Source organism: Maniola jurtina, chromosome 2 (assembly GCF_905333055.1).
Source record: "Maniola jurtina chromosome 2, ilManJurt1.1, whole genome shotgun sequence".
Classification (NCBI taxonomy): domain Eukaryota; kingdom Metazoa; phylum Arthropoda; class Insecta; order Lepidoptera; family Nymphalidae; genus Maniola; species Maniola jurtina.
In genome coordinates this window covers 3,730,085-3,751,793 of record NC_060030.1, presented here as the reverse complement: position 1 = coordinate 3,751,793, position 21,709 = coordinate 3,730,085, and the positions used below count along the sequence as shown (strand labels likewise).

Here is a 21,709-nt window from a genome sequence, read left to right as displayed (position 1 = left end):
CAAGTACAATTCTGTTAGTAATAGGCGAAGCTCACCGGCTTACGCGTTTTCCGAGGCGCTATCTGTTGGCAGTTAAAGTCAGCTAGGACAACTGGATTCTAGACCCTCACCGTGCATGCTGGAGGCGGCTGGCACCGCCTACTCCGCAGCTCATAACTTGTGGTTGGTCGTGAGCCACGTGAGCCCCTCGTACAGCCCGTCGCCTGACGTCGCGCACGACGGCTGCACGTACCAGTTGCGGTCCCGTATGCGCGTCAGGCCTAACTTCTCTTGAATCTCGTGTGGTTTCATTGCTGGAACCCAAAACTTTCTTATTAGAACCATATAAAATTAAGGCTTATAGAGATTTATTGGAAATCCATGTCTCCCGAAAACAGGCTAAGTAGTAATATCTTATATTATCTTATTAACTTTTCTAGTTGTCATGGTGAACTTATCTATATGGTCACCTGGATTTGCTATTTCTGGAGAAGGTTCCAGATGTGTGAACAATAAATAATAATTAGTATGCGAATATGTTAAATACGTAATAAGGTCCCCGTCATGCAAGTCCTGCTTAATCCCGTTACCCATCTAAGCGGAGAGGAGGGGAGATGTATGTAAGAGACTAATAAGATTTTTAAAAGATGCCGTGATAATTTTTTCGCGTCATCTATTATGAATCTGATCGGTCGACTGAACACGTCTCCTCTCCTCCCCGCTTAGGTGGATACCGGGCCTTATAATTGGCGAAGATGAGTATGATGGCGTCGCACATCTCGCGGTCGTTGATGATCCGGTTCTATAATAGGCTGTTATGGCTATTTCTGAAGCGGGTTACAAATATTGTGTGGACAGTAGTTGTTGGTATAGATGCTCTATTTCACGATGACCGCTCAAACTTGGTTGTAATGTGAGTGCACTGATAAGCATTAACGCGTTTGTGCGCACAATGTAAACCACGTAATGGTCTACACCAGTATTTCCCAACGTGGGCGATAACGCCCCCTTGTGGGCGCTGCAGGCCTAAAGGGGGGCGGTAAGAGACCCAGAAAAAAAGGGGGCATTGTGTAGGGCTTTGGGGTCGATTTATAATTTCATCTACCTAGCTAGGAAGACTCTTAGACACCGACTGAGCCTCAGCCGGAAGAAGAACTTATAGAATTGACAACAAACAAAGAAATAAAAATCAAGTTCAAAAATGGATATCAAGAATTTTGGCTACAAAAACCGATCCCGCAATTGTACCCTGGATTGTGGTCAATTGTTCAACGATTTTTGATAGCATTCCCATCGTCATATTTGTGTGAACGTGGATTTAGTGCTGTGGCAACGCTGCTTACTAAAAAGAGAAATCGTTTGCGTGTTACCGAACGTGGCGACTTGCGGCTGTTTTTGAGTAAATTGGAACCTGATATCAACAAACTTATTGAACAGCATCAGATTCAACCTTCACATTAGTTTTTATATAAGAATTGATTATGTTTGTTTTATTTTCAATAAAAGATACTCTGTCCGAATACTATAAATTTGCGTTTCAATAATCAGTTATAAGTACTTAGCGGTTTTTAAGTATGTTTAAAAAGGGGGGCGTTAAAAAATAATTTATTCTTAAAGTGGGCAGTAGACAAAAAAAGGTTGGGAACCCCTGGTCTACACTGAGCGCCACGCACTACAACAATGTGTACATGTGCACTCACACAAACATAGCCAAACGGTCTTCGTGAAAGAGAACATCTATCTATGAGTATGTAGTATATTACCGTCAGGCAAGTCCTGCTTATTGGCGAAGATGAGTATAATGGCGTCGCGCATCTCGCGGTCATTGATGATCCGGTGCAACTCCTGCCGCGCCTCGTCGATGCGGTCCCGGTCGGCGCAGTCCACTACGAATATCAGACCTTGAGTGCCTGGAATCATAAACAATAATTTGATCACCATAAATTGAATAGAATAAAATAGAATAGATTTTTATTCAAGTTGACTTTTATAAGAGCTTTTGAATCGTCAAAATAATTTACCACTGGTTCAGAATGCCGTCCTACCGAGATGAACCAGCAAGAAACTCTGCATCAGCAAGAAACTCGGTTTCCAAAACTGACACTCATAATTTGAGCGTGGCTTAAAAATATTGTGATTTGAGCTTCTTTGGGGCAATCTTTACAACGCATCTGCATTTTGTACATTATAGGCACACTGGGTTGGTATTAAACCACCTTAGCTAACTTCGTTCTCTGTCTCTACGTCGTCGCATCTTGTTGCTGAAGGATCCCCTTTCCATTAATCATGTAAAATTTTCTTGGGGTAGTTCCCAAATCTTTCTGCATACTATAGGTAACTCTAAGAGAACGAAATTTTGAAGTTTTTGCAGTTTTTATCAGCTATGTTAGTGATAATAACCGGGACCGACCGGTCACCCATCCAGTTACTGACTTAGGTCGACGTTGCTTTACAATTGCAGTCGATTGATATGCGTTGTCACAACTTGGCCACACGCCCCTTATTCTTCAACTTCATTACAATTTCGTAATATTACTTATCAACATATTTAGTGAGTGAAGTTAGCAGAAGTGGCCGCCATTCGCTACCAGTCAAGTTACCATTAAACGGAATTTACATTGCGAAATTAGTGGCACAAAATTAGTTTCACGACATTAATTTCATTATCAATTGCACGTATAAACGTCTAATGAAATTAATGTAGTGAAACTAATTTCGTAATGTATAAGTAAAAATCCCAGACAGTACTGATAATAATTAATTAATTAAATACTATCATACGAGTAGGAATAATTTACTCAGTTTTAGTGTATGCCCAATAGTTTTTTTTTTTTTTTTTGGTGAATAGATCATCAAGTTATTTTAGTAAGTAATCAGTACAATATTTACCTGTATAATAATGCCTCCAAAGCGGTCGTATTTTGTCCTGCCCTCCGACGTCCCATACGTTGAATTTGACATTCTTATACGTTACAGTTTCTACATTGAAACCAACTGTAGGTATCGTTGTGACTGACTGACCTAATTTTAATTTATATAAAATAGCTGACACATTTTGTTAAGGTAAATTTGTTCCAAAAATTATACAACTCCAATCCATACTAATATTATAAATGCAAAAGTGTGTCTGTCTGTCTGTTACCTTTTCACAGCCCAACAGTTTGATCGATTTTGATGAAATTTAGTACAGGGTTAGCTTACATCCCGGGGACGGCAACTTTTATCCCGGAAAAGCAAAGAGTTCCCACAGAATTTTAAAAACCTAAATCCACGCGCACAAAGTCGCGGGCATCATCTAGTAAAAATTAATTTAGAATATCCTAGAAAGAAACCCTGTTCTAGATTCCTCAACCGGTACATGAAGGCACCATTAGAGAGTATTTTTGACACCAACATTATGGTGTCCAAAAATGCTTTCTATCTATCTTTACCTACTAGACAACGTTCCAATGACATCACTTGATGTTACATAGTGATCGCTGTATTAATGCATTATCCTAGATGCGTTTTAAGCAGCTTATTTCAACGTTTCTCTCGCTTTTATTACTTTGATAATACCGATCCCGGGTTCAATTTCTGTTTGAGTTAAAGTATGTTCTAATTTGGTTTTTTTTTTGTTTAATTAATATGATTTGGTTTCAGATTAATCTGCGACAGAAACCAAGAAATGACACAGAGAGCAGGAGTCGACAAGATAAACCGTTCGTTTTCAAAGACGATAGAATGTGTAACAATACTAAAAGTGCTAGAATGAGCTTGTAGTCATCAATAAAATACATTGTTTTTGTTAAAGGATACTAGTCTTCCCAGCAGCGTCGAGTCCCAGCATCAGTATCCTCATCTCCTTGTTGCCAAAGATTTTCGACAGCAGCTTCCCCATCGTGCTGAGCTCGCCTCAACTGCGCAACTGTAACACGAAAAATATTTCTTGTGAGTTATTACCACAGAACACATCACTACTATCAACACGAACTATACAAGTACTATTTATCTATATTGCACCCTCTTGACTACCTCGTTGGTCTAGTGGTTAACATGTTTGACTGTCGTCGAGGTCCCGGGTTCGATTCCCGGGTTCAGCCAAAAATAGGAGTGCCCGGAGTTAAGAAATTGGCGGTGAATCACCCCGTGCCTCGGAGAGCACGTAAAGTCGTCAGTCCTGCACCTGATTTCTTTCCGGTCGTGTCGGATTACCGTCCCATCGGGCTATGAGAGTGAGGGAACAGAGAGTGTATCTGTGTTTGCGTACACATTTGTGCACTATAATAGCTCCCGCGCAGTTTGCTAATTACTACGGAAATGGACATTATCCATACTAATATTATAAATGCGAAAGTGTGTCTGTCTGTCTGTCTGTCTGTCTGCTACGTTTTCACGGCTCAACCGCTGAACCGATTTTAATGAAATTTGGTACAGAGTTGGCTTACATCCCGGGGACGGACATAGGCTACTTTTTATCCCGGAAAATCAAAGAGTTCCCGCGGGGTTCCTAAAGACTCATCCACTTAACAGATTTGTATGAAATTTGGTACCGAAGTATCTTGCGTCCCTGGAACTGAAATAGGCAACTTTTTATCCCAGAAAATCAAACAGTTCCCACAGGATCTATAAAAATCTAAATCCACGCGGACGAAGTCGCGGGCTTCCTCTAGTTATCTATAAATTAGGTACCTACTGAGAAGTTCCAAACATTCATAATAGATTAGGCATATTTGGAAAATAACCTGCACTTAAACTAATCGCTACACAGTACATTTTATTTAATTATTTTTCTATTTTACAATATCGAACAAGCGATTAAGTAGTTAAGTATTCATTTATTTAGAACCCAGTTTTTATTTATGGAAACAAGCTTTTATAACCACTTAAACATCAAAAAATAACCTTTATAAAATGAAGGTTTAGCTACGCTTCAATCATACGCCTTTAACTTTCAAGCCACCTAGTTTTCCAGTTTCGCTTACTTTCTATTTTCTAGTAACTAAGTAATTCGTACGGTTAAGTATAAAATATTTGTGTATACGCTCACTTTTGCCAACGAATCAAGTGAGCCTCCTTGTTTTTCTGTTCAGTCTTGAAAGTAAATATCTATAAAGGAAAACTGCATTTCTTATTTTAGATTTATGGTATGGTGACTTGTCAATCATACTTTTATGGTATATAGTAGTGAATTTATGATGATTCAAAAAACTTGTAAATGTTTATTATATTTCAATTCTTCTATGGAACTTGGTCTTCCAGATCAGCATTGAATCAATTTCTAAATCAGATTTTTAAGACCGATGAATTAGGCCTTTCTGGCCAAAAATATACATCTTTATTTCCTATCCTGTGAGAATTTTAACAAATCCGGTCTTATATTTTCTTTTCTATATTTTAAAGAGAACCTCTGTGCAAAATTTCAGCTTTTTAATTCAAGACCACTGGTTGGTCCAGTGAGACAGGTAAAAAAAGTATATTGTACTATTTGGAATAGTATTACGAGGTGAGTAACTATGAGCAGAGGTAAATAAATAGAGGTAAGAGGTAAGCGTAAATGTAGAAGTTAGAGCATATTAACGGCTTTTTCATAATCGCAAAGTGACCACGACATTTGGCACCCTATAAACTCACCCTTGCCTTTTCTTACACTTTACTGGTTCGCTGAATACGCTGAGCAAAGCTTTAACATTATTGCAAACTAGCAGATAAATTTTCCTATCAGAAACGATTGAATTAAGTATTTAGATGTAAATCACTCTTTTTTGTTGTCTTACCAAAGATGCATCAGTTTTAGGAGTCGAAAGTACACTTTGGATAAGACCATTTTAATTTTGATCTCCGTATAAGGAAAACCTACTACAAATTAAATAGGATACTATTAGATGGATGCAAGGAATGCGTCACACATCCAACATCCTTTAAATTATATGAAATTGCCAGTCCGATATTCAATTATAAATATTACACGTACCTACTTGAGTAGGTATCCTACTCCAAATCCTAAGCAAAGTTCTAAAATATCTTCTAAATCTAAACCTAATTTCATGTGGATGAAAACGCGTAAACTAAATCCATGCGGTCGAAGTCGCTCGCATCATCTAGTATAAATATATGTTTTGTGTCTTAGGTGAATTATTATGAACGGACAAAAGGCGGTGAATAGTGCAATCTTCTGGGAGACAGCTTAGTCGGCATTCCACAAGAAACCTTCCGCCGCCCTACATTCTAGAACCGAGCTAAACGCTAAATATAGGAGACAAGAGCCCTCAGTATGAAATCTTTTACTGTGTCACTCAATACAAAGGCAATTTATACAATTGTGGCAAATACCAAAATCGTTTGAAGATAACCTTTTTATCGTACAAGAGATAAAAAAAATTATAGGTTTGGCTAAACATAGATATGACCTTGAACTACTTAGATAAAATCATGAGTTCCAAATAATGTTACAGTGAAACTTAAAGTTAGACTTAGATATCTTATTACTGTTCAAATCATATCCGCGTGGTGGTGCCTAGAATATTGGCTGTACTTCTGCGCTGACCAACTGTTCATTTGCGCAAAAAATTAAACCGAAAATTTTCTAGTATATAGGAATTAGATGAAATCGGTATCTAGGCAAAACTGAAATGTGAATTCTTTAAAAAGAGTAATGAAGAAAGTAAGCGAATTACTTAACTAATTAATTTACACATCTATACTAATAAATAAAATTGGAGTGTCTGTCTGTAATTTAGAAATAACTACCGCATATTAAAGTCATATGGCTATTTGAACGATACTATAACTGAATCACACGTTTTTAAAATTTTTGTCTGTCTGTCTGTCTGTCTGTCTGTCTGTCTGTCTGTCTGTTTGAAAAGGCTAATCTTGGGAACGGCTGAACCGATTTTGACGGGATTTTCACAGACAAGTAGAGAATTGACCAGGGAGTAACATAGGCTACTTTTTTAACCGACTTTCAAAAAGGGAGTTATGTTTTTCTACCTATGTACACCGAAATCTCCGAGATTTCTGAACCGATTTGCATCATTTCTTTTTTAATCGATAGAGGAACTTTGCGACATTGTTTCATAAAAAATTTGGAGTCCAACTCCTCAATCCTGATGCTGCAGGGGATCTGACCAATCCACGCGGGCGAAGCTGCGGGCATCAGCTAGTCTTACATATTTTCACACATATTGTGAGCGCAACTTCACATGTTCATAGTGAAAAAAATGCAACCATAATGCAACAATTGAAATATTTCTTATAGATAATAATGACAAGATATTTTATGGTGTTAAGTTTGCCGATGAGTAATTTTTGTATTATAATTTTATAGTAGCAGTTACTAGTCATATAGGTAGTTCATTATGTAGTTTGAAAAAGGCTATAAAGTAAAGACAGGCATGAACATCATTTCAAAACAAAAGTTCTTCTAGTCGGAAATGGTCTTTCAAGACACAATACCTATATAAACCCCTAATGGCGTTCGCACCTAAATGAATGATTGTCGTGGAAAAAGAAAGATCGATGACGCAATAAAACATAAAACTTTAACGATGTTGGGTCGATGTGCCGTAAAAACCGAGACGATGGTGGTTAACAATTTATACACGAAACCCAAATTGGATCGAACGAAACATCGCAGAATCAAGTAAACAGAATTTCAGAAACAACAGGATATAGTGGCCGTTGCAATTACGTGTGCAGGAGTAAAATAAAATAATGTACACCGTAAGTACATAATTGGATGAAAAATAGTCCATGGATTCCGATATTTTCAGATGATATCGGAAACTTCCAGCATATTTTAAGAGATAATCAAGAAAGATGGATGGCGTAATAAAACGTACAACTGAAACGATGTTGGGTCGATTAACGTTCGGAACTGAACATGCCATGTGCCGTAAAAACCGAGACGATGGTCAACAATTATTTATACACGAGACCCAAATTGGGTCGAACGAATTTCAGGAAGGACAGGATATAATATTACATTGGTCGTCGCAAATACGTGTACGTGTAAAATGAAAATATTGGATGAAAAATTAGCCCATGGAATTGGATTGAGATATTTTCAGATGAGATCGAAAACTTCCAGCGAATTTTAATAGATGATAATCAAGAAAGATCGATGACGCAATAAAACTAAACTGCAACGATGTTGGGTCGATTAACGTTCGGAACTGAACATGCCATATGCCGTAAAAACCGAGACATAGACAACAATTTTATACACGAAACCCGAATTGGGTCGAACGAAACATCGCAGAAAGTAAACATAATTTCAAAAAGGACAGGATATGTTGACCGTTAAAAATCGAAACGATGAAATTACGCGATTTGAAATAGCTATATTGTGACATAGAAGCTTTACTCTTGGATGCTGGGTTAATAAAACCAGGCCTATACATGTAATGCGGTCAATGAAAATACAATTCATAAGGAGCCGAGTTTAAACATTTACAATTTGATGAGGCCAAAGAAACTGCTACTTGATCTCGCGTAGCAACCGTTGATAAAGCAAACATTAGTGGAGCAACGGGTGACGTAACCGCCTATTGGACTCTAAAGCTGTACCTCCACGAGCGAGTGTATCGCAACGATACTATCGTCGTGCAATATGAAAACTATGACGGGTAACAATGGAACTGATTCTGATCGCAACTAAATTTTAGAGTATTCGGATCTTTTCTTACCAATGTAATAAGAATTACATTAATAAGTTAATTTAATTTAGAAAATCTCGTGATTTTAGGTGCCAGTTGTAAGCTTTATTGTTTTTTGAAGAGTAACACTAAAAAGATAGTCTTTAATTTAAAATTAATTTTCCGTCATTGTTTAAAAATTTCGAAAACAAAAAGATGCAGATACATCAGAATCGACGCAATTGACGGGCAAAATGTCAGCGACTCGCCACGAGACGCGTTTTCCTTTTCAACAAAACAACTGCTGTACAACGAATTGTTGCGGACACGCGGTTATCGATTGCGTGACCAGTAGCTTGATTCCGTAAAACCGATATCAATCATTATTACAATCGCAATTGTTGTTATTGACTTTTATGTTATTCTTGTTGCAACAATGCATTGTAGCTAATAGTGAGCAAGCGTCAACCAATCAGAGGTGCTTGCGATCGTGACATTGTAGCCGTCATTCTACCGCAATCGTGCTGCTGGACGATACGATGGCGGAATAATTGTCATCTCGTGAAGATTACCTGACGTTGTTAGTGCAGACCCGTTGCGATACACTCGCGCGTGGAGATACAGCCTAATGTGACTTCACAACGAGGAAGCGGCCCTCGCACAATTAGGGAATTTGTGTAGGTACTCCAATAGCGAGTAATGCGCGAATTGAGACATTTCTAGGCCCGACCTCCCCGTTGAAATTGGAATTAATTTCAGATTAGAACGGCAGCTCTACCCTCTAAAATGTTATGAGGTAGCTAAATGACTTTTGTTTCAAGGCTTTGGGTTGAATTTTTTATAATATCTCTATTATGTGAGTCTTTCTTCTACTATTTACCCGTCTATTGATTTCTATAAGATAGCCATGGAATGCCATGGGCCTACAAATACTCAAGATAGCTTAACTAGCACTATTAAGCAATAGGCAGAACGAGGAGTACTTAATTTAAAAAAAAGCCGTTTATAAAATGTATTTTTTACTTAAGATTTAGGACTGCCCTGTAATTTAATCCACCATATTGATTTACAGATCTACAAGTAGTTCTTTAACATTGGCAAGTCGAATAAATTTATTTTGTGAACCCCAAATTATAGATCAATAGTGAACCCCTTTTATTTACGCTAGGCTGACCAAGTAGAGGGCGTTACCCGACTTCCACGTCATTTCCTTCAACTAGCCAATTCGCATTTGAAGATAGGTTGAAACGTTTAGGCATAACAACTTCAATCGGTCTGAATTAAATCACACTAATATTATAAAGGCTAAAGTTTGTGTGTATGTGTGTGTGTGTATGTTTGTTACTTTTTCACGCAAAAACTACTAGACGGATTTGGCTCAAAGGAATGGAGATAGATTATACCCTGGATAAACACACAAGCTACTTTTATCTCGAAAAATCAAAGAGTTCCCACGGGATTTTGAAAAACCTAAATCCATGCGGACGGAATCGCGGACATCAGCTAGTAATGTTATTCAAAAGCTAATGTCCTGAACCAATTTATCTTTGAGAAAACACGTTCAAATTTTGCAGTTTCGAAACTATTATCTATAGGTACACAAATGTTGAACTTTGCCACAGGAATAGTGATAAAATTCCAATTAACCAACATTGAAACTATGCCAAATGACACTTTCAACTACGTTTTTAAACGGACTTCAATTTGTACTTGACAAAATATTTCACAGTAAGCGAATCCAAATTATCGTTGAAGCACATTTCACAATAGATTTTTCAAATGAAAATGAAAGGTTTTTGGAACAAAGCTTAGTCTGATCATTTGAAATGATAGTGTTGACTCTTGTCACACTAATATTATAAAGGAGAAAGTTTGTATGTGTGTGTGTGTGTGTGTATGTTTGTTACTCCTTCACGCAAAAACTACTGGATGGATTGGGCTGAAATTTAGAATGGAGATAGATTATACCCTGGATTAGCACATAGGCTACTTTTTATCCCGGAAAATCAAAGAGTTCCCACGGGAATTTTAAAAAACCTACATCCACGCGAACGAAGTCGCGGGTATCAGCTAGTTAAATAATAAATAATAATCAGTAGGTACAGTTTGCATTAGAGATCTTCTATCTTCCAAAGTTCTGCTCGCTAACTAGTCAGATGCTTTTAATTCTTTTTAAAGTGTTGTTGACTAAATATGGGGGGGGGGGGAATCATAAATCAACTTTAATAGTTACTGGCAGCAGATGAAATAAAAATTTCCAGCATTAAATAACCTGTTGGGTAACCAGTGTTCTTAGTGGGTTAGTAAAAAAGACGTCTCGCAGCCGTGACCGCAGACGGCTTACGGGCTTTTAACGGTATTGCGACTTGCTTTATAAACCTCAGAGACAATGGATGGTATATAATATGTAAGCACATAGGTATAAATAGAAATAAAAATAATGACCACTCCAACAGCCGTTTACTACTAGGTATACCCTATCCGCGGTAAGAAGTTAAGTTTCAGAATATAACTAAAATAAATTCAGATGGAATTTATGTCAAAGTAGCGAGTGGCGATGTTGTGGATGGTACTCCTTTTGTCTTTTAAGAAGATACAATCATACAAAATCTATCGTGGAAACTGTATAAACCGCAACGTAGTATACTTGTTGTGTGTAGGTACGGTGAAGTATTAACATAGCAATTGCAAACAGCAGTCGGCACCGTAACTTGCAATATTCCCCTAAATTGCTGCGGAAGTGGGACATGCAGGGACGATTGCATGCTCGTTAGTTATTATACAGGAATCCATATCGTTAGTGACTCACGTATTAGTTAAAAGGGCAGGCTACAATATCGCTGAAACATAAATTTTATAATATTTGCCTTGTGAAGAATAAAGTGCAGTAAGCACTGAAGTTGAATAAAGAAACCCGGTAATTAACTATACAAAGTTGTCCTTTATAACTCTTCTTCCTTCCATATCCTTCTTAACTAGATAGTCAACAACACTTTAAAGAGGATTAAAAGCATCTGACTAGTTAGCGAGCAGAACTTTGGAAGATAGAAGATCTCTAATGCAAACTGTACCTACTGATTATTATTTATTACTAGCTGACGCCCGCGACTTCGTCCGCGTGGATTTAGGTTTTTCGAAATCCCGTGGGAACTCTTTGATTTTCCGGGATAAAAAGTAGCCTATGTGCTAATCCAGGATATTATCTATCTACATTCTGAATTTCAGCCAAATCCGTCCAGTGGTTTTTGCGTGAAGGAGTAACAAACATACACACACACATACACACACACACACACACACACACACACACACACACACACTCACACACACACACACACACACACACACATACAAACTTTCGCCTTTATAATATTAATGTGATTTAATAAAGGTCCGAGAGCAAGAAATAGAAGAGAAATAATATTTAAAACCTATCCTCTACTATATAAAATAGGTACGTCGAGAATGAATATTATTGTAGTATGAGAATTAGTATGAGAGCAACTATTTATAGATTCGCTCTATATTTATTTGTCACGCTTTCAAAATAATTTGATCAGAATGTTCTATGAGTGGTAGTACGAGTAGACTGTCTTTGAATTTATGTAACGCAATATAGTTGTCATCAAAGATCTAAGTTAATCACATTGAAAATATATCACGAGACGTGCGTTACAATAATTAACATTAACACTTAAAGCTGGAAATTGACTTGTAACATTTTTAACCCCCGACCCAAAAAGAGGGGTGTTATAAGTTTGACGTTTGTATCTATGTATCTGTCTGTGGCACCGTAGCGCCTAAACTAATGAACCGATTTTAATTTAGTTTTTTTTGTTTGAAAGGTGGCTTGATCGAGAGTGTTCTTAGCTATAATCCAAGAAAATCGGTTCAGCCGTTTGAAAGTTATCAGCTCTTTTCTAGTTACTGTAACCTTCACTTGTCGGGGGTGTTATAAATTTTTAATTTACACTTGTAGTGTAATGTATCAAGTTTTTGTAACGACTGACTTGTTAACGTTGTTAGTTTGTAATGTATCATTCGCTCCACTCGACTGTCGCTTTTTTCGCGAATTCCCTTTGATGTTACAATGCAGGTCGCGTCATCGCAAAAGCAAATCGCAAGCGCAAGCCGTAAAAATGGAGCACATTTGAGCCAAGAGCTCGAATGATACTTACATTACAAAAACACGTTACAAGTCAGTCTCTGACAACAACAAGATCGCCTCGAATAGTAACATTAGAAACAAACGGTACTGTAAGTCTATTTCCAGCTTAATATTCGTTAGCCTTTAAAACAATTTGTCGACAGCATAACGAGATGAAATAGTTTCAGTTAACTATAATGGTAACTACATAACTGTCAGTATTATTTAGACGCTATATCACAATATAAATCACTAGCTGATGCCCGCGACTTCGTTCGCGTGGATGTAGGTTTTTAAAATTCCCGTGGGAACTCTTTGATTTTCCGGGAAAAAAGTAGTCTATGTCCTTCCCCGGGATGTATCCCAAGTCTGTACCAAATTTCATTAAAATCGGTTCAGCGGTTGGGCCGTGAAAACGTAGCAGCCAGACAGACAGACAGACAGACACAATTTCGCATTTATAATATTAGTATGGAAGTATGGATGTTATCGTGACGTCAAGTTATTTTGGCCTTGCCTTTGCTTCTGTTGGCATAGCGAAACATTGCTAGGAAAATTTCATGTCACAAGTCACAACCCCTCACATTTCGTAGAAACTAATTAAATATCAAAGCAACGAACTATTAATGTACATTTTAGTTGTTTCCAGACATGACCCCAGTGTCTTGAATTATCATAGAACGCATTGACAAAAAAAATAGGAATATTTCTACATCGATGAGCTAAAAATGAACCTAACTATTGGGTGATTTCGGTAATCTGTACTGAGTCATGGGTAATTCAAATCGGCGTCCATTAAATCTTTAAATAAACAATTGAATAGTTATTCGTATCAATCGATTTAATGGTTTATCCATTATATTTTTCACCAAAATCCATTTAAAATGGTAAAAGTTCACAAAGCTAATACTTTTGAAATGCATGAAGAAGTAAAAGCGTGCAACGTTTCAGTTATGGTTTACGCTACATAAGCACTAATGCTATCTTTGGACGAATGGCTTTTATGGCTTCGTTTCCCCTTCGCGATGCGACGATGACGTCCCAAACCCAATAGCTGGTGAGATTTATGTGACAAGGGAAAACTTTGGGGGAGCACGCATCTCTGGTATTAATGAAAATCCAACAGAAAAACTGAAAACAGTATAGGATAATTTCTTTAAATCTAGTAAACATGAAGCAAATTTGGGGATAACTTTAAGATTAATAAAAATCTTATCAAATCTAAATAAGCCTGTACAGTCTACTGTTCCACGATTGTGCAAAAGTCTCCCTTCGATTTGTCTACAACTCCCTATTCTGAGCTTCTTTGGGCTAGCTAGCTAAAATCTGAGTCATCGTTCCATCGTCGCCTCGGCCTGCCACGCTGGCGTTCGATGTTAGGGCATCCAGAAAGAAGCAAATGCCCACAAGTCATCTGGTACACGGTACACGTGACCTGCCCAGCTCAGTTCTATTTTTAAGCAAAATGGCTGAGGCATTAACAATAACAACAATAGCAGATAATAATCGAATTAATGATAATATTAAATCGCGTTCAACATAATCTACACTTGCATTAACAGTTTTCAGTCCCAATCAAATTTAATTTGCATATTCATGATGGTCGATTGATGCAATTATAGTTCCTTCAATAAAATATTATGCTGTTCATTTTATACGGCTTTATAGTATCATTAAAGGGATCTATATGCCTCAAATTATCTTAGGAAGTGGGTGAAAACTACTATACCTACCTAATTTGCATAGTTATGATATTAGATTATAGAATATAGATGGTCGACTAAACTGCGGAAAATGAAATTTGCTGCCCATTTCGTAGTTTTTAATAATCCCATCTGAGAGACCTACACTGTTGTGGATGATAATTACTTAATTAATAACTGAAATAGGAACTAATCGTGAAAACATTACCTGCGCTTTCTAATGAAGTTAATGAAAAACAAATACTTAGCACAGAGAATGGCAGTGAAAGGAAGTGTGAAAACTAAACTCGGAATTATGTAGAAGCAGCAAGTAAATAAACATATAAAGCAGATGTTCTTATTGCACCCGGAGACATCTCTCACGATCCCCTTTATGTAATATTACGAAGCTTCGCCGCTTAGCTGAAACGCTCGAGAATGGGGCGAAAAATCTCGCAATATTTTTACTCAAACTTTATATACTACAAGAATAGAAAAGGGTGAATAATTATTGCGAACTAGAGAGAACTTGTTTTAAATAATGTGAAGAACAGTTCTGAAATCAGAGTGTTTCTAGTTAAAAGTACACCAGAGTAACTTCAATCTGCCAAAATAGTGTGCAAAGGCGTAATGATTTCAAGCAAACTTGTAAAAGTTTATTTGAATACAAATGTATTCTATTCTATTTTAAAACGTGATTGTGCATAAATCTGTTATTCAGTATGGATAAGAAGAAATAGAAAACCATAGAAACCTTTATTTTAATTTAATAAGTTACAGTAGGGCCTCTGATATCAAACCACGGCATTACAATAATGTCACGTTACTAATACCTAAAACTAAACAAGAAGATTCTTAGGAAAGATGCATACTCACCACGAGAATGAAGCCATATTGAAGCTTTCGAAAATGAAAGATTTTCTGTTTTCTGCTTTCCATATTTTTTGATAATAATAATTTAACCTTAGTATTATAGTATATATTGACATAATATGGCTGAAATTGATATAATTAAAATAAAACACGAGCCTTGATGCCAATGTAACAAAGCTTATGGTAATTTGATTTTTATTTTATTTTATATTTTAGCACTTTTCGGTGTGCCTTAAAAGTGTCTAATTATAATCAATTATATAATCGTAGAATTAGAAATACGGAATCTTACTCTAAGTTTAAAGCAACAATATAACGTAACGTAAGTCTCTCCTACTGCACTTAGCGATAAGCTCTCAACGATTCCGATTACGTAACCAGCCGAGCCCACTCGAAGCACTCGAAAATCCGCCACGTAGGTACGTGTTTAAATTTTCACCGAGCCGTAAATGCGAAATCGTTGAGCAAGATGGAGTAAATAACGATACGAAGTTTAGTAAAACATAATAAAGTATCTTTATACTTTCTTACTTATCAATTATTGCAAAAAAAAAAGATAAAGGAGTGTTACTAGAACTTTTGAATGTTGTAGTTTTATCAATTTCGTTAATATTGTTAAGTAGGTACTTACAAATTATAACATGTTATGTTATGTAAGTTTTGCGGCATGAGATTCGATGATCATTACAAATTCATTAATCATGGATTTCATGGATCAATCTGAAAGCGGATTTGCTTGTATTTTTGGGATTTCACTAAAGTTTTTATTGCTAGGTATGGTTAATTTAAGGGTATTTCATATCTATTATTCATTTTACCGTCGCTGGCCTAAAGTGAAATGTTTATTTTAGTATGAAAACTGTGTCGTATGAAATTTCGCGGTCAAGTACACCGACCTGGGGGGCCTACAAAATATGAGGCTCTTGAAAATTTCGATTTATTTAATTCATTGTACTTATGCAATATTTAATTCTGACAATAAAAAATCGGTTAAGTGCTAGTCGGATTCTCGCACAAAGGATTCCGTACCATCGTACGATTGATTACATGCGAGACACATTGGATACGAGATTGTGCACTTTTAATTTTTTTTGATTTACAAGGGGGCCATTTTGAAATTTTTGTTATGTGTAGTTATAGCGGCAATAGAAATACACAATCTGTGAAAATTACAACTCACTACCTATTACGTTTCATGAGATATAATAGCCCGCTGATGGACAGACAGACGGATGGACGGGGAGTGGAGGCTTTGTATTTGGGTCCGGAATCCTGAAAATGTTACAAATATGTACAACATTTAGGTGAGAATGTGTATGTTTTATGTAGACCTCGGTTAACTTTAGTACCTAATTAATTTTTTAGATTTAATTATTATTATCGTGTATTTTCATATCAGCTGTGATAAGCTGATAAGGGTACTTGTCAGCGTCAGACGGCCTTGCTAGCAGATGTAAAAATTAATTTTCCCACAGCGGATACTGGATATACAATACCATGTTGATTCACGGGCTTGCCAAGAAGTCGGCGCCTACACGTTCCCTAAATAATGATAAATAATTGATAGTAGTTTATAAAGTCGGTGCCGATGACATACCGACTTGCCAACCAAGACGTTCTAGTCACTAACTGTAAATAAAATCTTCTAAACTAAAGCAGACGCAAATAATAAATATAGTGGAGGCCTTTTTTCTTCTTCGGGGGAGGAATTCAGTCTATTGGCTGGGCTAGTCCGACCTGCACGGTCTAAAACAACCTCCTTACTTGTCCTTTAGGTCACGGCACTTCGGCACAGATCCGCAACAGCACTACTTCGTGCTGACCTTTAAGTTATTCTCTCGTTTCTTCTTTTCTGTTCGCACGAGACCCGGTTTCCACCCAAGCGGAGCGGAGAGATATGTTCGGTCCATCAATCAGGTTCTCAATAGATATCTAACGTGAAAAAGTTATAATGTTGTCTTTTTAAAATCTTATTGGTCGGCTGAACATATCTCTTCTCCGCACCACTTAGGTGGAAACCGGGTCTTGTTATTGCCATTAGCATATGGGAGTACTTTTGCTACTCGTCTTCGCTTTTTAGCATGAGCGTCACCAGATTTCGGGTATCCACCTCCTTTATAGTTTCCTGCGCCATCGATTACAGTTCAGCAGAAGCAGAGTATGCAAAAAATATCGCTTGAGGTCTTTTCCTCTCCGCAGATCATTTCGTCTTCTTATTTGGCCGGGGTCTAGGACAGTAAAGCCTCGGTATCTATACAAAAGTTGGACTTCTAAGTTGGCATGTATGTAGATCGTAGATGTTATTGCCTACACTTGTGGAAGACGTACGGAGTTGTTGGTGTAAACTATGACCACCTCAACACGGGCGTCTCCCTAGTATAATCTACCTGCTTTTTCTAGAGTCAAGACCATAGGGCCAGAACTCCCAAATGTACAGGATGTTGATTTTATTTAAACTAATCATTCGTATTGTTTATGATAAAATCATCTTGCGTGTTCTTGAAAGTTGGAATGTTTAGATATATGTTCAATGTATCAAGTACTTAGTGATTTTATAAATAGTATGATCGAGTGACATCAGTAATCATACAACACAAAATTCTTCAATTTTACTCACTATAAATATTGAATTTTATATCATTAATTGTTTATTTAATCGACTTTGACGACACCAAGTATATGCTATTCGCTATTTTACCTAGATATGATATTCGCGTACACAAATCGGTATTCTGTGTGCGAACCATTTGCCAAGTACTTGAGAGCAAGAGTTGTGATATAATTTTGTCGGCCATGTTTTATCAATTAGGATCGTTGCCCTGCCAACACATTACTTATTATAATTATAGTAAAATTAAACAAGAATTCTAATCAAAGTCATATTGGCAACTCCTACGTAGCATTGATTAAAAGACGATGGACGGTTCGTTCAAAGAAAACGTCTCATTGATAATTCCCAAGAAAACACTCAAGTACTTAAAGCATAATAGCTAAGTGCCTTTTTTATGTCGGGAAATATGCTATAATATGGACATTTTGTATTTACCTGTAATGTGCCTAACATTGTGCCAAATTTGACAAGGGTTGAGTTGAAACCTTAAAAGCATCTTGAAAATGATATTAAAATATGATCTTGCGGTTGATATTAAGTAGGTAAGTAGGCACATGCGAAACGTACAACAGCGTACAATTTATCGACATAGTGGAAAATAAGCGTGTTTTGATATAAACCTAGTAGTTAGAAACTTATTCACTTGGACGGAAACAGTTTCAAACATTTTGGAGACGTGGAAGTCATGCGCAAACATCGCCAAGTTATTGCGGTTATCTACAATTGTGATATATGTGTCTTGGCAAGCTAGATCGTTGCCATAAAATCAGCAAGAAATGGATGCTGCTGCAAATGCACGTGTGAGAATTAAAATTGAGAGTTTATTATTGAAACCTAACCTAAAATGAAAACTAACATGAATGAGATGGAGATGAAAATAGCTATAATGTAATGTATTATATTCACCGGTAGAAATTTTCTTCTCACTAGAGAGCAGGGTGGTGCGTGGATTCTGACTTGCGATGATGAAAATGTACCAACTTATTATTATCACTTGCAAACCTTCGATATTTACTCACAGACCACTAATGGTTTGTGCATTTACTCAATAGTAAGTAAGGAATTGAGGACGACAATCATCAGAGTAGACAGAGACCAACAAATGCATATTTTAATATCAAACAGATGATGGCGATAAAATAACAATAACTTCTTGAGCACAGGATGAGAAATGAGAATATAGATTTAAATGAAATGAAACGTTTAACTAAAGTTAAACATTGTGATACACATAGATGTCCGGACTCAGGGTGGATATGAAAGGACGGTCATGATTAATGAAATAGTTATATATGCATTACAAGTTATCACATGGAGCAACACTGAATAATGAATATGTTATCTGTAATTCGCTTGAGAACATCCGTTGATGATAAGCTTAAAAGCAACAAAGTTAATAATTGATGTCATTTTACACAAAAAGCGAGGCGGGCCGAAATTCACATTTATTTTTATTATTTTATTGACATTGCGCGCGTCTGCCCTTTATAAGGTAAACGCTAATTGCTTCCAAAAGGGCTCGTGATAACAATGTCAAGTACATATACATATCTATGTACATATATAATACTAACTTAATATAAAAAGGTATGGATGGTATGGACAGTGAAATGGGTTCCTTTTTAGGGATCCGTACCCGAAGGGTTCCAACGGGAGCCTATTGTTAAGACTCCGCTGTCCGTCCGTTAAGTATCAAGTGGCGTTGAATACAAGAACTACTCGCAGTTATTTTCACAATATCTAACTACTTAATATAGTAGTTCAGTCAGTCAGTTATCTTATCAGTCAAATATTTTACAAAATTTATTTCAGTCGTGTTAATAAAACGCAATATTAAGTCCTATCAAATAAATAAATAAAACAAGTACTCAGATACTCAACTAAATTGAATATAGTGATTTGAAAACAATAAAACTCAATAAAGACCGCATGCCTAAAATTCTAGGTCAATTAAGTAAGTAGGTAACTACTTCCAATTTCCATTCATATCCGACACTTCAATTGATAGACTTAAATCACCTTGATTCAGTACTGATTGTTGGAACGTTCAACGAACTTTAAACTATTATAGATAGTTTCTTGACAATAAGTAGTAATATTAATAAAACTGTTGATATAATAAATGCTAAAAATGTATACATATTTGCTTATTATGTTAACAAAGTAAGAATCGCAGCAGTGAAACCTGATAAATATAATTTAGTACCCAGTATCTGCAATTACAAGTAACTATGTTAGATTTTTGGTTATATATACTTTATATATATGTTAGGACAAGGATTTTAAAATCCCTACTACGGTAAACCTTAAAAGAGAATTCTGACTGTTACGGTATTGTATTAGTCTGTGTAATATCCTAACGTCATCTGTCACTTGTCACATACTTGTCACTTGTCACCTATCGCTGTCTTGATACAATGTCTGTCTGTGTCGTGTGAATGGAAATAAAATCAAATCCAAGAGCATCCATCTTTTATTTGTAACACACCAATGAAATATGGTGCCAGAACAGGGATCACAATAAAGAAAAACAATGCAGGACGAAGATTTTGTGAACACAAAGCCTAGAAGACCACCAGGTCACAGCGAGTCGTCAACCAGCCACGCCATGACGCCATTGCCAGTAGGCATGACCCTGCCGCCGTTCATCGTTGAAGGTAACAACGTCCCATTGCTATGGAAAAAATGGCTCACACGACTGAAAGTCTATTTAAAGGCAAATAATTTAGATGAAGCCGAAGATGCACGTAAAACAGCCATTCTCTTGCAATTCATCGGATCAGATTGTCTGGAAATTTTTTACTCATTTGACCTAGATATCGAAAAAGTTAGTTTTGGCGATCTCTGTAACAAATTTACACAGTATTTCACTCCGAAAATAAACGTCACGATAGAAAGGCATAAATTATTTAGCAGGAAACAACTACCAAATGAATCTATAGACACCTATGTCACGGATCTAAAAAATTTAAGTCACACTTGTGAATTTGGTAACATACGTGAAAGCTTGCTCAGAGACATATTTAGCTGGAACTGCAACAACACTTACTATAAAGAAAGGATTCTAATTGAAAAACCGAACACCCTAGAGGAGGCAATAAACATAGCCAAGCGCTGTGAGTCTACTAAACAACAAGCAAAAGCATTGGAAGACGCATCATTACATTTCATAGGACGCGTGTCAAGATCACCAAGTCGCAGAGACTCTTCCCATAGAAACAGGTCCAGACACCAGTCACAGCAAAGACGTCAACGCACACCATCAACGTCAAGTCAGAGGAATACATCATGTGGTCGGTGCGGTCAGGTACATAGATTCAAGTGCCCAGCTCAAGGTGTCAAGTGCAGAAAGTGTAATAAGTCCAATCATTTCGCTCAGTTTTGCCGTTCACATCAAGTAAAAGTAGTCAATTGTGAAAATCAGTCTGTAAATAATGAATCTTTGTTTTATGTTGGTTCTGTCTATTGTATACAGGATGATAAGTCTAATTTGTCAAAACCTTGGAATATTGATCTATGTATAAACCAAATACAGGTAAATTTTTTATTAGACACTGGAGCAGACACAAATATTCTATCCATTCACACATACAACTCATTAAATCTGCCACTTTCCAACATACACAAAAGTAAGAACACACTTTCTACATACAGTGGAGAAATTATCCCTCTGGTAGGTCAATGCAATTTGTCAGTGATTCATAAAAATAAGTCATATACAGTTAACTTTCATATTGTCGACATGAAAAGTCAAAATATTATAGGTAGGGATACCTGTAAAACTTTAAATTTAATAAGAAAA

At 36.7% G+C, this 21,709-nt stretch overlaps 1 protein-coding gene across 1 annotated transcript in view; it reads right to left on the bottom strand.

Moving 5' to 3' along the window:
• Window positions 1-21,709, bottom strand: part of LOC123878228 (ADP-ribosylation factor 6) — a 46,768-nt gene that overhangs the window by 6,082 nt on the left and 18,977 nt on the right. The window contains exons 3-6 of the mRNA XM_045925377.1: window positions 3,778-3,886; window positions 2,869-3,024; window positions 1,743-1,889; window positions 111-293 (exon numbers count right to left, since the gene is read on the bottom strand). Of these exons, the coding sequence (XP_045781333.1) occupies window positions 151-293; window positions 1,743-1,889; window positions 2,869-3,024; window positions 3,778-3,859 (528 nt within the window). The 5' untranslated portion in view covers window positions 3,860-3,886 and the 3' untranslated portion in view covers window positions 111-150. The remainder of the gene's footprint in view (window positions 1-110; window positions 294-1,742; window positions 1,890-2,868; window positions 3,025-3,777; window positions 3,887-21,709) is intronic.